Raw genomic sequence first — 13,930 nt, 5'->3', positions numbered from 1 at the left:
GCCTCTGTCAGGTTTTCCAGCACCTTCCATAAAGCAGCACCCATGCCCTGTGTTGTCCCTCGCCAGCTCCCTTGCAGCTCTGGACACACACATCTCACCTGCTGCTTGCTGTCAGCCCCGTGGACTCCCATCTCCATGATGCGTGACACACCGCCAGCTAGCCGTCCGTGGAGGGAATCCTGACAGGGACTGGAGGAGGAGCCCCTCGAAAGTCACGTTGTCTTGAAACGTGTGTTAAAGCAAAACTGGAGCTATGCATGGCCAAACTGCACAGCCTCAGAAAGCTGATTTCAGCCCCTTGTCAGACAGGGGCAGGGCCTACAGCTGCTACGGGGAAGCACTGGCCCTTCTGGGCACCCATCCCTTCTCCTGCCACCCCCACAGAAGAGGCCACTCCCCCTGTGAGAAACTAAGTTGCGTTTTTGCAGTAGAGAGCTAGTTTTCTGTATTCCGAGCTAATTGTGTAGTCATAACAAAGAGAAATGCTAAGTAGATAAGTGGACAGTAGAAGGCCTCACTGTTCCAAAATAAGGTGGAAGCTTGAGAAAAACGGGATGAGCAGTGTGAGAACAGTAAAACAAAGATCACACGTTCTCAATACATAGCAAAGGGAAAAAAGGGAAAAAGGAGAAATTAAAGGGTTAAAAAAGAAAGAAAGAAAGAAAGAAAGAAAAATTGTGCATATATGGTATAGAGGAGCATCGAGTAGCTTGTGAGCCTGTAGTACTCAGCCAATGAGGAAACAGGGGAGGTGATCAGGTGTTGGGTAATAGGGAATAAAAGGTTATGATTTGTTTACAAAAATGCACTCCTAATTGGCAGGACGCCCGCCATTGCAATCATGAATAAAATAGCCTCACAGAAGATCCTGTCTGAAGAAAATTATTTGAGATTTTTCTCACAATACCAAGTTGGGAGAGAAGGGCTCTTGGTGGATACTATGCCAACAAGGGCCTCACTCTTCCATAGAATCATAGAATATCCCAAGTTAGAAGGGACCCACCTCGATCATCGAGTCCAACTCCTGGCTCCACAAAGGACCAAAAAACCAAACGCGATGTCTGAGAGCATTGTCTAAACACTGCATGGACTCTGACAGGCTCACTGCTGTGACCACATCCGTGGGGACCCTGTTCCAGTGCCCAACCATCCTCTTTGGTGAAGAACCTTTTCCTAACACCCAGCCTGACCCTCCCCTGTCACAGCTCCGTGCTGTTCCCTCAGGTCCCGTTGCTCTCCCAAAAGAGCAGAGATCAGCACCTTCCCCTCCACTCCCCAGATGGAGCGGGTGCTGTTGATGGTCGGTACCGCTCCAGTACCCTGGGTGCCACAGGCTTGGTGCAAGTGCCATGAGCACATGTACCTTGTGGCAGGGGCCAGGATGATGACAAAGTCAGTTCTGCAGCCCCGGTCTTTTTGCAGTACTGTGTTGGCTGGGCTGGGAAGCACAGGGAGGGCCGTGGACAATCCAAGAGTCTGCTGGGACAGGTCCTTCCACCGACATCACCCCTTGTCTGGTCAAGAAGACTCTCATGAAGGATCATCCCTGTTGCTGCTGGCTGGATGGTGGGACATACCCCATCTGGTGGCTCTCATGCACCATGCTGCCCAGCGCTGGCGGCTGGCTGGAGGAGCAGCCCCCTGTGCACATCATTTCAGCTCCGTTTCCTGCCTTGTGGTCCTGAACCTCAGTCTGGGCAGGTTCAGTTGCCATCTGCACCTGCAGGCAGTGCCCCTGCCTTGGGCAGCATTCTGGCTCCCTTGCAGCTCCAGATGCACTGAGGCCCCAACTCCTGCCCTGCTGTGTGAGCTGCAGGTTTGGGGCCTTTGCATATTTAAAAGCGATCGTGCAGGCGTAACAGTGGCATAACAGTGGGGAGTATGCTAAGCAGATAAAGGGACATTGGAAGGTCCCACTCTCACAAAACAAGGAGGATGGCTAAGAAATACAACACAAGCAGTTGCGGATACAGCAAAAACAAAAAGTCACGAGCCCCTCCAGTCACAAGAGAAGAAAAAAGGAGGGAAAAGGAGAAATTAAAGGTTGGTCAAATAAAATTGGACATATATGGTATAGCAACAAGCGTCGAGTAGGTTCTGAACCTGTACTACTCAGCCAGTGAGGAAACAGGGGAGGAATCAAGAATCGGGTAATAGGGGATATAAGGTTATGATACACGTCTGCTTCGCGCTCCTGCTTGCAGGACACCCGGCACTGCAATCATGAATAAAAAGCTAGTTCACTGAGATCCTCACCTGAGCCCGTGTTACTTTCTACAGATTGCTTCTCACAAGGGTATCCTGATGTGCCCCTTTTTCCCACACACGGTCCGTCAGTTATAGCTGGAGATGAGTTAACTCCAAGGAGGCCAAGCCTCTCGCGGGAGTCTGAGGGGGTGCATCTGGGTTTGCTCAATGCCTTTCACAGGAGCAGCCAGCTCCATGGCATTGCCTTTGCCCAAATCATCTAAATCATCACTGTCAGGAGGATCAGGAGAACCGCGATCGAGCCGGGTATCTCCTGAGTATTCATCAGCCTCTGCGTATGTAGCTCTCTCACCCTCAGGTAGACAACTATTTTCTCGATGGATGCACGAAACAAGTCATGAGTTGTGAGCTACCAGTTGGGAATTGCAAGTTAGGAGTTTGAGAAGGTGTCAGTTAGAATACCCCTGAATTAAGAGAGGAATGGGTGAATTCACACTGGACTAATGGGCAAGCCCCCTGCCCTGGGACACCCCTTCCCTGCCACCCCCCTCCAGCCTGCAGGCACAGCCCACCGTGAGTCTGCCGGCGCTTCACAAACAAGACACGATTCCCACCATGGGGCTAGGAAGAGGATTTATTTGGACCGGAGGAGTGAGCTGCCTGGCCCCTGGTCCTCTGTCACACCTTTCCACAATTGCTACTTGTGACCGTGGGCCTTGCCCTGCAGGGCAGAGTAGAGTGCCCGCAGGTTCTGCCACTTGCTCTTGTGCACCGCCTCAGCAGAGTCTGCCTGGTGGGATCCCTGGTTCCACGAGGTGCTCGATGTCTTTGCAACTTTGCAGGGCATGCTGGGCAGGGCGCTGGTCCTTAGGGCTGCCCTGCCACCCTCCTCCTGGGGCACAGCTGACTGGGATGGACGCTTCGTGCCCAGACGTCTCTCAAGGATCTGCAGCTTCTTGGCACGAATGTGCAGCTCCAGGGCCTCACGCTGCTCCTCAGGCATAAACATGGCCTCAGGGCTGTGGAAAAAGACAGGCACGGGGCGGGAGCGTGGTGTCCTCGAGGCCGCTGGGCAGGCAATGGATGCCCCAAGCCTCCTCTGCTTGACCTGGTCCGGATGGAGGAGGGGCTTGTGCTTGATGAAGCGGACACAGGGACTTCGTGGTGGTAAGGCTCCAAGAAAATTATCTGAGATTTTTCTCCCCCCCCCAAAAAAAAAAAAAAAAAAAAAAAAAAAAGCAGTGTCAGGGAACCTGCCAGCCATGGCAGATGGCACCTCATCCCATGCTAATGAGCCGGCAGGATTTAATTCCCGACTCCCATTAACACTCATTAGATTGTCACTTGGCCATCCTTCTGCTTCTGTCACATCTCTGCCGCTACTGCTTCACCGTGTTAATTTGGGGCTGCCTCTGGGGTGGCTGTCAGACCTCCCTCCAGTAGTGTGCTGCCTCAATGTCCCTCAAACCCCTCACTAAATGGGTCTTCAGGGGAGGCAAGCCCAGAGCAGCTCGACCAACACCCTTGGGATTGATGGGTAGAGCTGGTTTTAACCCACAGACCAAGTCAGGACACAGGGTTTTCCTGCAGCATCCCCAGTTTACCCCAAATCCCACAGCCACTTGCTGGCACAGAGTGGCAGGAAGAGGCAGACAGACCTACCGCAGCCTGCTCAGGGCTAGAAGTAGGTTACTTTCTGCCATGCATAGAAACGATATGATACATATTCATCAGTTACAGTTGTGTGGAGATTACAACAGTCACATAGATTGCAGGTTTAGAGATTGTCGGCCTCACTCCATGACTTTCCCAGGGCTTCCTGCCCTGAAAAATGCATGAAAATTGGAGTAATCTCATGAAAAATAAAAGCTAACACTTTAAGTGTTGCTTTACAGAAATACTGTTCTCTTTACTGTACATTTTTGCCCTGCTCAGGCCAACAATTCAGTGATCAGAAGCTTCATCTTATTATTTTAAATGGTATTCTCAGCTGTAATCACTCTCACTACATTTTCATTCTTAAAATCAATTTACCAAACTCTTCACAAGTATGATGGAAACAAATAGAATTTGAAGCTCAGCCTCACAGGATCAATGCTAAGCAGGTCGCCGCATCTGACAGCCTGTTTACAAAAGGAAAATGTTCTTTCATGCTGCTGCTTTTGAGTGCAGCGGAGCCCAGGGAGCCTAAAAGCTTTGAGAAGCGGAGATGATTTGAGGATCGATGCACTGCAATCATCCGAAATGGTGGGTGCTGGCTTTTAAGGCACCTCAGGGTATGCATTGCCCCCAGGCTGTGCCACCAGCTCCCCAGCACATGCCTCCTGCCCACCTCACCTCGTCTGAAGTGATGACTGTGTGGTAATTGCTTCAGCCAGCGAAGGTCTCACCTGAAACTCTGAATTAGGCAAAGCTGGGAAGAAAAAAGAACAGAAAAAAAAAAAAAAATCTGAGCAGGTTGGTCAGGCAGCCCCAGGCAAATGCTCCTTTTTGTTGCCTGCTCCCTTGCAACCTCTCCCAGAGGTAGCCCCAGCACCATCAGGTGCATGGAGCGATGAGCTGCCGAGCTCTACAGACCACTCACATCTCCACATTTTCAAATACTTCCAAAAGAGTTCCATCGCTAGCCTGAAAATAGTCCAGCACACAATTATTATTCTCTTTCAGCTAGGAAGCAGCTGTGCAGCAGCCGCTGGAAGAGCGACTGGAAGCATTTAGATGTTCTCATATTTGGGGATATCTGTGACCACAGAGGAAAGCGGGCTCTATTCAGCCCAGCCTTTCATTATTTTTTTATCCAAAAGAGAAGCTAATATCTAAAATATAAAGCTACTTGCTTCCCCAAATGCCTCATTGGAACTATATAGGACTCTCAAGACATGACATCTATCTCCCAAGCAAGTGCTGCAAGTGCCTTTGGATAATACTACGGTTCCCTTTCATTGCTCCTCCATCAACCTCTGTATCATTGCCTGTATTTTCACATCTCTTTAACAGCAGAGGAAGCTGTGGGAGTGCTGCTGTTAGGAGCTATTTGAGAAATGCTCCTGCGATCTGTGCATCCTCAGCAGCGCCAAGGAGAGGGGATAATAACTTCCCTCTATCTGCTGGCCACACTCCTCCTAATGTAGCCCAGGATGTGGTTTGCCTTTTTAGCAACCAGAGTGCTCTGTTGGCTCATATTCAGCCTAGTGCCCATGATAACACCCGGGTCCTTCCCAGCAGCTCAGCCACTCGGCCCCCAGCCAGGGTTATTGCACCTCAGCGCTGCTGGATTTCATGGGGTCGGTGCTCACCTTCATCTCATCCCTCCGGACTGAGGCTGTGCTGGTATCACACCCTCATCTAGTGGCACCTGCAGCTTTGCTGAAGATTCCTCCTGTGTCACTGCCCTATTTGTGGGTGGCGAGCCCTGCACCAGCCCCTGGGTGCTTCACTCATTGCTGTCCTTCTGGCTGCTGACGCAGAACTGGTGGCTACCCTCAGCATCCAGTGTGGTTTGCCCTTGGGAAACCCCTGCCGTTTTACCTCCTTGCCCTTTACATTCTCAGAAATGGCTTCCAAGAGGTTCTGTTCCATAACGAGTCTTTGAGCAATTACTGCTCCTTTTAACGATCCGTGCCCAGTCATGTCACCCTTCCCCTGGAGAGCGCAGGGCCCCTTCTTTCCTGGGGGTGTCCTTTGGTTCCTGGATGGAAAATCCCCAGTGTCACTTGCAAACCTGTAGCATAGGAAAACACAGCATGAAGGGGTTGGAGACTACGTGAGATGTCCGTCACTCCACGTGCTCTGTGCCCCCTTTACTCTGGCCCTCAGGATGAACCATCTCCAGCACAGCACAGAGGAAAGCTGTGGGTGATCCCAGCTGTGAGATTTCTGCACAGGCTGGAGCTTTGCATCCCAGCAGCAGCCTCAGCTAGTTTTATACAAAGACGTTAACGAAATTCAGGATGTCTTGGTTTTGAAAGCGCTGCATAATTGCAAGCTGTTATTGTCTGAAACCGCATTTGCAAGATGCAATCTCAACAGCCAGGCAGTTTGGGGAAAAGAAACATTTGCTCAGTGTGGGGGAGGCTCCTGCAGGAGATACAGCCTCACAGTACCCCACCAAGCTTTCACAGGTCATCTTCTCAGCTGCCCAGGCACCGCAGTTTTCAGGCAGAAAGCTCTGGAAAGGCTTTGGGCAACATCCAATACCCAAATACAGGTTTCTCTGTCCCCTTCCTCTATATAGCTGTGTAGGCTCCTTCACACCACCAGCGTCAGGCAGCAAAGCCCTTGTGAAAGGGCAGGTCTCCAAGCTCCCTGTCCTGAACTGCAACATCCAGAAAGCTCTGGCAAACCCCACATGTACATGTTTCTACCCTGCTCACAGCACTGCTGAGACTTTGCAGCCCACTGTGCCCTTCCATGCGAGTGTGGTCCCTTCCAGGCTTCTCTTCCTCATCTGCTTTGAAAAGCAGAGGTGAGGGAGATGCTGGGTGTGCTCAGGCAAAAAAGTGGCAAGCAGAGCATTATTTCAGGCAGGCAATCCACTGAGGGCCTAGAGCACCCCAGAAGGAAAATGGCTGGATTTTGGTTTGAGCTTTGTGGTTATATTTCCAGTCCAAAAAAAAATCAGTGAATTTAAGTGGGATCCTACACTCGTACAAGGTCTGATCAATAGGTTGGTGCTGCTCAGCAAAGACTTGAGCGACCAGATCAGCCTTTTCCCTACAAGACATCCCTCAGCCTACAGAGGTGGCCACGTGCGTTCCCCATCACTGTTTTCTCACATGGGAGAAATTCGTATCCCATCCATTCACATCTTGACTCACCCAACTGCACCCAAACTTCAGACGATTTGTTGAGTCACCAAATCTTAGACTGTGCCTCCTTCTTATCACTTGGCCTTGGGAGCGGAGAACATCCTTGCCAAAAGATGCTGTGGGTGCTGTCCACATACTCAGGCTCCCTAGGAGATGTGCTCATGGTAAGAAGCCCACCAAGGACACCCAAATGATCACATGGTGGCCACCAACCCCTGCCCTTGACCGCTAACCCAGGAGAGGTCTGCAGAGCTCACAGCAGCCTCGCATAGCTCCACGCAGCCTGGCAGCATCCGGCAGCATCAGTGTTAACTGGGCTCTGCCCCGGCCCCGCCGTGAGTGCACGTTTGCCTGCAGAGCCGTGCTTCCAGAACGCTCCTCGCAATTACATGCCCTGCCACCATGCAGGCGAGTTATTAATATTTATTAGGCTCAATTATTCATGGCCTCTTTAGGATCCTGTTGTTTAAGTCCAGCTTGAGATCTCCAGGCTAGCAATCACAAAAGTTGCTTTCCAGAGGAATTACAGTAAATCAATCCTTTGGAGATGTTCCAGGCAGCCATAAAACTCACGGCCAGAGCTGCCCAGAAAGGAGCCTTGTGCCCAACCCTTGGTGGCCCAGAAAGGCTGCAGGAGGTGCCTGGGTCCTCCTGGGTGAGTTCAAGGTCCTGGGATACCACGTCCCCTCTTGCCAATGCCTGCATAGATGTCACATTGACCATCTTAAACTGCAGGGGAAAAACATCTCAGGGATAACAACTTGGAGGTTTCTCCCCATCAAAAGGACACCTGGAGAGGACCAAATCCTGATGTTCATGGCAGGGCAAGGCAAAGCAGGCAGCAGCTCCTGTGGGGCAGGAGAGCACAGCCTGTCCTGGGGGCTGTGGCAGGATGCCCCTACCCATCCCAGCTCCTGCCTGATGCTTGGTGGTTGGTTGGGCAGCCCCAGGGTGCAGGATCCAGCAGGGACACCTCAGGGTGCTCCCACCAGGCACACCGCCTGGCACGGGGCATCCCGCTGGGAGCTGCATGCTTTCCTCCATCAGAGTGGGGCTGGCAGCAGCTGGGAGCACACACGCAGCCCAGGAGGTGAGAATTTGCCTTCCTTGCACTGTGTCAGGGGTCTGCCTGCACACCAGATGTGAGCTGCCGGGGCTGCGCCATGCCAGCAGAAAGCCATCTGGACTGCTCCACGACGCTGGGTGAGGCTGATAAGCCAGGGCCTGGCACCACACTAACTGCAGAAATGACGGCTGGAGTATGAGCCTCGGCGACGAGCAGGCAGAAGGGCCGATGGCACGGTGCCACCAGGCTCACACGTGGCTCGGATGGGTGTCAGAGCCTGGCTGAGGGCTGCGGGTGCACGGATGGAGAGAAGCCGAGGCACTCAGATGCCACAGTGAGGGCCATCCCACGGGGCAGGATATCAAAAGGGCCACGTGCCACCCTCAGAATCTGGGTTTCCTTTTACCTCACCCCTCCTCCAACCTGCCTTCCCCTCTCCCCATCTCCCCTGCGTCCCTGCAGCAGCCAATGCCTCCTGCCCATGACGTGGCTCTCTTTTCACTAAAATCTGCACAGCCTTGTGCTCTGGGCACCAGCACAGCTCAGAATATAAAAATTTAATCCATTAAATGGGTTTGCAGGGGAAGCTGGGGGAGCGGGAGGGGGAGCACCCCCACAGCCCCCCCACTGGGGCTGCTCTGTCACCTGCACCGCACCGGGCACTGCCTGAGATGGAGGGGGACAGTGGTGAGGGAGGGCTCATGCCATGCTGGTGCAGGGAAGGACAGGCAGCCCAGAGCCTGTCCAGCCGGGCAGGAGGTGCTGGAGAGGCCTGATCCAGCTCACAAAGGGTCCCTGGGCCAGCTCCCACCCTGCCGCATGGTGACCTTGTCTCACAGCACCCCCCCTTCCCCCTCCCCCCCCCGCCCGACCTGTGCTGAAGAAACCCAGACGATGCTACCACCAGCAGTGCTTCAGACGGACTCCAGCAGGCAGGGGCATTTTCTTTTTCCCCAAAAAGCCTCTGAATCCCAGCAAGAGCTATTTTAATCAGCACTTTCTGCCCTGCGGGACTCCTCGTGGTGTAATGAAAGAGGCACAGACAGCCCTTTTACTCTCCCCTCCCATCAACCCCCTGTTTGGCCTCGGCTCCTTTTTTTATGTTTTTGTTGTTTTGCTCCCCCTCTGCATTTCCAGCCTGCTTTGTAAGTGTTTGAAAGTGATGCTGCTGCGGTTGTTATGGTGACACCAGGCTGGGGCCCTTGCCTGAAACCCCAAACACACAATTAGCTGATTAAGAGGAAAACACAGGAGCAGGGCAATGCTGCTCTGCAGGGCTGTCCCTGTGCCACCTTCAGGGGTGCCTGTCCTCTGCCCCTGGGGGTCCCCAAGTGGGGTCAGGGGTGTTAGGTCCTTCCAGGGGCTGAGATGCAGCCAAGGTAGCATGCACAGCCCCTCGGGTGGGTACAGGACCAAGGTTTCCAGGCTTGGAGAGGCCAAGTCTTTGCACAAAGCCTCCCTGCAGGATGCTGCAGCATGGGAACGGGGCTGGTGCAAAGTGCCGCGCAGCTCTGCCTGCCCAGGGAGCAATGGAGATGCCAAAGGTGCTGGTCTCGCTTGTAAGCACCACAGACATGTTTAAATCACAGCACCCAGGAGCGTTTTTGAGCTCCTAGCTTGGGTGCAAGCCATGCCACATCCCGACTGCAAGGCTGGACCCAGCTGGGATGCAACGGTGGGATGCAGCAGTGCCGGCTTTCAGCTCTGCTGGGACACGCTGCCATGGAGCCAGCTGGGCTCTGCGCTTGCCCCCAGCCCTGGGGGCTGCTTGCTCACCCCCAGCCTCCAAAACAGCCCCAGCAGTGCCCTCACCAGCAGGGCAGAGGCTTGGGAGGCTGCCTGTGCTCCCCCCACCCCCCAGCTGCTCCGCTCCTTGCCACTCACACATCTTTATTGCTCACAAAGCGGCTCAGGAAGGCAGCAATCATCCCCGTGACAGCCCCGTTTAATGAAGTCGGCCTTCATTAGACATTTCCGTTCCACTTGAAAAGCTCCTCTGTGAGGATTCTCGAGTGCCCTGTGGCGGAGGTGGCACAGGGACGGGTGACACTGCAGGGACAGGCAGCAGCAGGCAGGGCTGGTGTCCCTGTGGGGACCAGTGTGTCCCCTACAAGGGCTCAGCTACTTGTTTATTCTCATGTTCCCATTTCAGGCAAGGGAGTAACACTCCCCAGAGAGCCATGGCCACGGAGTCTGGCCTCGACCCCTTTCTGTGGCTCGCAGGTGGCGAGGAGAGTGCAGGCTGGGGCGAAGGCTGCCCGCAGGGAGCCAGCTGGAGTGGCCTTGTGGAGAGGGTCATTTAGATAATGCCTGCCAGAGTGCTCCTCGAGGAGAGAGCTCTGAAGTGCTCGGCAGTTATCTGTCCGGAGGGAGCATCCTCGTCTCATCAGGGCCAGGCCTGGCGAGCTGCCAGCTGCAGCAGGTCGGGAGACACCCATGGCCCCGCAGCCGGCTGCTCTGTGGGGACGTGGGGAACACCTCCCTGCAGGCCCAGCAGACCCCTGCCCGTCGCAGGGTGGGCTGTGGGCTTCCTCCTCCTGCCTCGTCACCCAGCTTCCCTCACCCCAGCACCTTCCCCTGGCTCCCCATGGGGAGTTTCAGCATCCATCTACACAGTCAGACCGTGTCCTTTCATTGCACCCCCTCCCCAGGTCCTGGCACTGGTTCCCATCAGTTTTCCCCTTTATCACAGCCATGAAGGTGGCTTGGAGCAAATAAACAGTGAGCCACAGCCATGAGGCATGCAGCCAGCACCCGCGGCTTCTTAACCTAGTTCAGGTTCATCACCGCCTGGCTGCTTACAGGGGACAAAGGAGGGGACATGTCCTCACCGGGCACCATCTGGCAGCTTCTGCTTGGTGCTCCCTGGCCACTGAGGGCAGAGGGAGAGCCAGCACCTGCTGAGCCCATCCTTGTCCCCACCTCCAGGACCACAACAGGGTGCATGTGGGGAGCAGGAGCAGCAGAACAATTTGTAATGATAGCCCTGGGGGGGGTGTCAGCTCTGCAACCCCCCCCACACACCTAGTAGGCAGCCACTGGTGGGGAGGGTGGTCAGGGTGTGGGAACGCCAGCAGACAGCTGCACCTATGGCTACAGGCGCGGCTGGTGGTGTCAATGAGGCAGCCTCCGTGGTGGGAACACGACGGACAACCATCAGCACGATGCGAGAGCAAGGTGGCTGGGGGTGTGACGGACAGCCGTCAGCAGAGGATGGGCAGGTGGATGTGATGGACAGAGAGCTGCAGCCCTGACGGACAGCTCTCGGTGGACGTGAAGGGTGGCCATCAGCAGGCGGCCTTGGGAGGTGTCAGGAGATGTCACATCTGGGTGCCGGTGGAGGATGGGGTCAGGTCTGAAGGGGAACTGTGTCCACGGGGGCGATTGTGTCTGCAGCTGGGTGGGATCCAGGGCCCTGTCCCCTGTGAGGAGCCCACGCACAAGGAGGGAGCCAGACACCACGCAGGGATGCTCTGCCTCCCTCCCCAGCTCGTTTCTGCTCCGCCTGTATGCGGTGATGGGCGATGCTCTGCCCTTCCCTGCTGCAGCCTTGCACAGCAGCCCATCAGGCACTTGCTTTTTATCCCATTTCATGCTGATTTTGGCATCACCCTCGCCTCCCGCACCAGTGCTGAAGCGAACCCTCCATGTGGCGCCTCAACACTATTATCTCCATCAGCCAAACTTGTAATCTCCTGAAAAAAGATCTCTCGCTATTTTGACAAGTTCCCTTTTCCATCACCTCCTGCCGACTGGCAGGAACAGCCAGCTCATGCAGCCGCCCGCTCTGCAGCAGGCTCGTCCTCCAAAAGCTCATCTCCCCCTCTTCCACAGGCGAAGCCTTCACCCCACGACCCCGCTGGGTGCTGCTGGCTGCAGGAAGGACGCCGGGAGGAGTGGAGGCTGCGACATCCCCGGGCTGTGGGCTCCAGAAGCAGCCGCAGATGGTGAGCCCACATGCCGCGTCGCTGCGGGAGCCAGTGACCTACAGGCGGGCGTCATGCGAGATTTGGGGAGGGGTAAGGGGGGGGGGGAGCTGACGAAAATGCACATTCCCGCGGCAGCTCAGCTCTCACCTCCACCCCTGCAGCCCTCCTCCAGCAGCCCGGCGCTGCCTGCAATGCCAAGAGCTTTCTCAGCCTGTTGCCATCGTGCCTGCTCTGATGCACTGGGGGTTTGCAGAGAGGGGCAGGAGACCCTGGGGATGCAAGAGCATCCTGCATCCTGCATCCCGCATCCTGCATCCCGCATCCTTCATCCCACATCCTGCATCCCGCGCACGGTGGAGCCTGCTGGGTGCCCCAGGCAGGCTCTGAACCTTGCTAGGAGTGGGCACCTGGCCGTGCTACCCAAGGGACCAAATCCACCAGGCCATGCTGGCACTGAGGCAGAGGGTGGCAGCACCCCCTGGCAGCTTGAGCAGGGCTCCTCCTCGCCTTTGCTTTTCTGGGAATCATAGCTCTCATCCACGGGCCTGACAGGGCAGGGCTCTCCCCACAGAGGCACTTAATGCTCTTGCAAACTCCCAGCACAGTCCTCCACCGCCTCCCCCTTCCCCAGTCCTCTGGGGCCAGGGCTTGGCTGCAGAGATGTTTTCCTCTGGCCCCATTTACGGCTCACCTCCCCTTTCTCCATCCCTCTCTGCACCACGTGCATCCCAGCACCCTTCCACTCTGCTCACCGAGTAATGCAAGATTCGCCCTAAAGGCAAGCATCCTCAGGAGGGTTTCATCAAAGGGAGGCACACACGGACAGGGCAGGGCCACGGGACTCTCCACGAAGCTCTGCAGCTGACGGAGCGAGGCACAACAGGACCTGACAGCACAAGCAGCAGGCAGGATGAATCCCGTCTGGAGCACGGCTTTGTGCATCTGCAGCCACCACGGAAGGCAGCCACGGCGCAGCTCGGGTGCCGGTGCAGCAGCCGGGTGCTGCCATGGATGCCACGAGCTGCAGCCTGCCTCAGCTCGCTCCTGGTCGGGTGTGGGAGGATGCGAAAGGTCTTTACGGAGGCGCTGTGGAAAGCTGCAGCTGGTGCAGCAGAAGTGGGACCACTTTCAGCTCCCACGGGGCTGGCACGCGGCGAGGAGCCGCAGGGCCACCAGCTCCAGGGCTGCCTGGAGTCAGCCCAGCCCAGACGGTGGTCAGAGACCAGAATGGAAGGAGTGTGGGGGGGGTTCTCCAGAGCCCCCCCACACACACACTAATGCACAAACTCATAGAATGGTTGAGGTGGCAAGAGACCCCCCTGGAGGTCAGCTGGTCCAACCCCAGCTCAAGCAGGGACACGCAGAGCACTGCTGGAAGCTGCTGCCCGGAGGGCTCCGAGACCCAAGCACCCTAAATCACCCCCAGGTACAGCGGGCACCTCCAGAACAGGACAGCAGACCCCCAGCCAGCAACACCCATCCCAGGGGGGCACTGAGGGCTGAGAGACTGTGGGGGGATGCACACGGAGCAAATATCCCACCCTCAGAAGTGGCGCTTTGGGGCTGCGCCTTCCTTACCAGCACACCACCCTCCCTCCTTCCCCACCACCTCCATGAGCCCCCAGCCCTGCTGCAGCCCTGCAGCATGCCCCCACCCAGTCCTGGGGACCAGGAGAGCCAAAACCCCGCGCGCTGCATTGCACTGGGCTGGATGGAGCAGGGAGCCAGCACATCCCTGCTCCACAGGGTGAGCAGCAGGCAATGGGTTAAAGTGGCCACAGGCAGATCGTTGCTGGCACTCGGTGCAGGGAAGACCCTGACTTTGGGCAGGGGAGCTCTCTGATCCTCCACACCCATGCAACCCGAGCTCCGTAGTCCTTGAGGTTGTCTCTAAGAAAAGCAGCTCGGCCTCGGGGCCA

The 13,930-nt window shown here is 55.8% G+C and overlaps 1 protein-coding gene across 1 annotated transcript; it reads right to left on the bottom strand.

Annotated features, from left to right (window-relative positions):
- Positions 1-1,923: 1,923 nt before the first annotated feature.
- Positions 1,924-13,770, bottom strand: LOC310889404 (uncharacterized protein). Its single transcript, XM_083816830.1, has 3 exons — positions 12,764-13,770; positions 4,546-4,621; positions 1,924-3,227 (listed from the first exon to the last, which is right to left on the bottom strand). Exons 1-3 carry the CDS (start codon positions 12,951-12,953, stop codon positions 2,906-2,908), a joined length of 588 nt encoding a protein of 195 aa, XP_083672956.1. The 5' UTR covers positions 12,954-13,770; the 3' UTR covers positions 1,924-2,905.
- Positions 13,771-13,930: the final 160 nt, after the last annotated feature.

The sequence above is a fragment of the Anser anser genome (genome assembly GCF_964211835.1).
Source record: "Anser anser genome assembly, chromosome: Z".
Classification (NCBI taxonomy): Eukaryota; Metazoa; Chordata; class Aves; order Anseriformes; family Anatidae; genus Anser; species Anser anser.
This window is presented reverse-complemented; position numbering and strand designations above follow the sequence as displayed.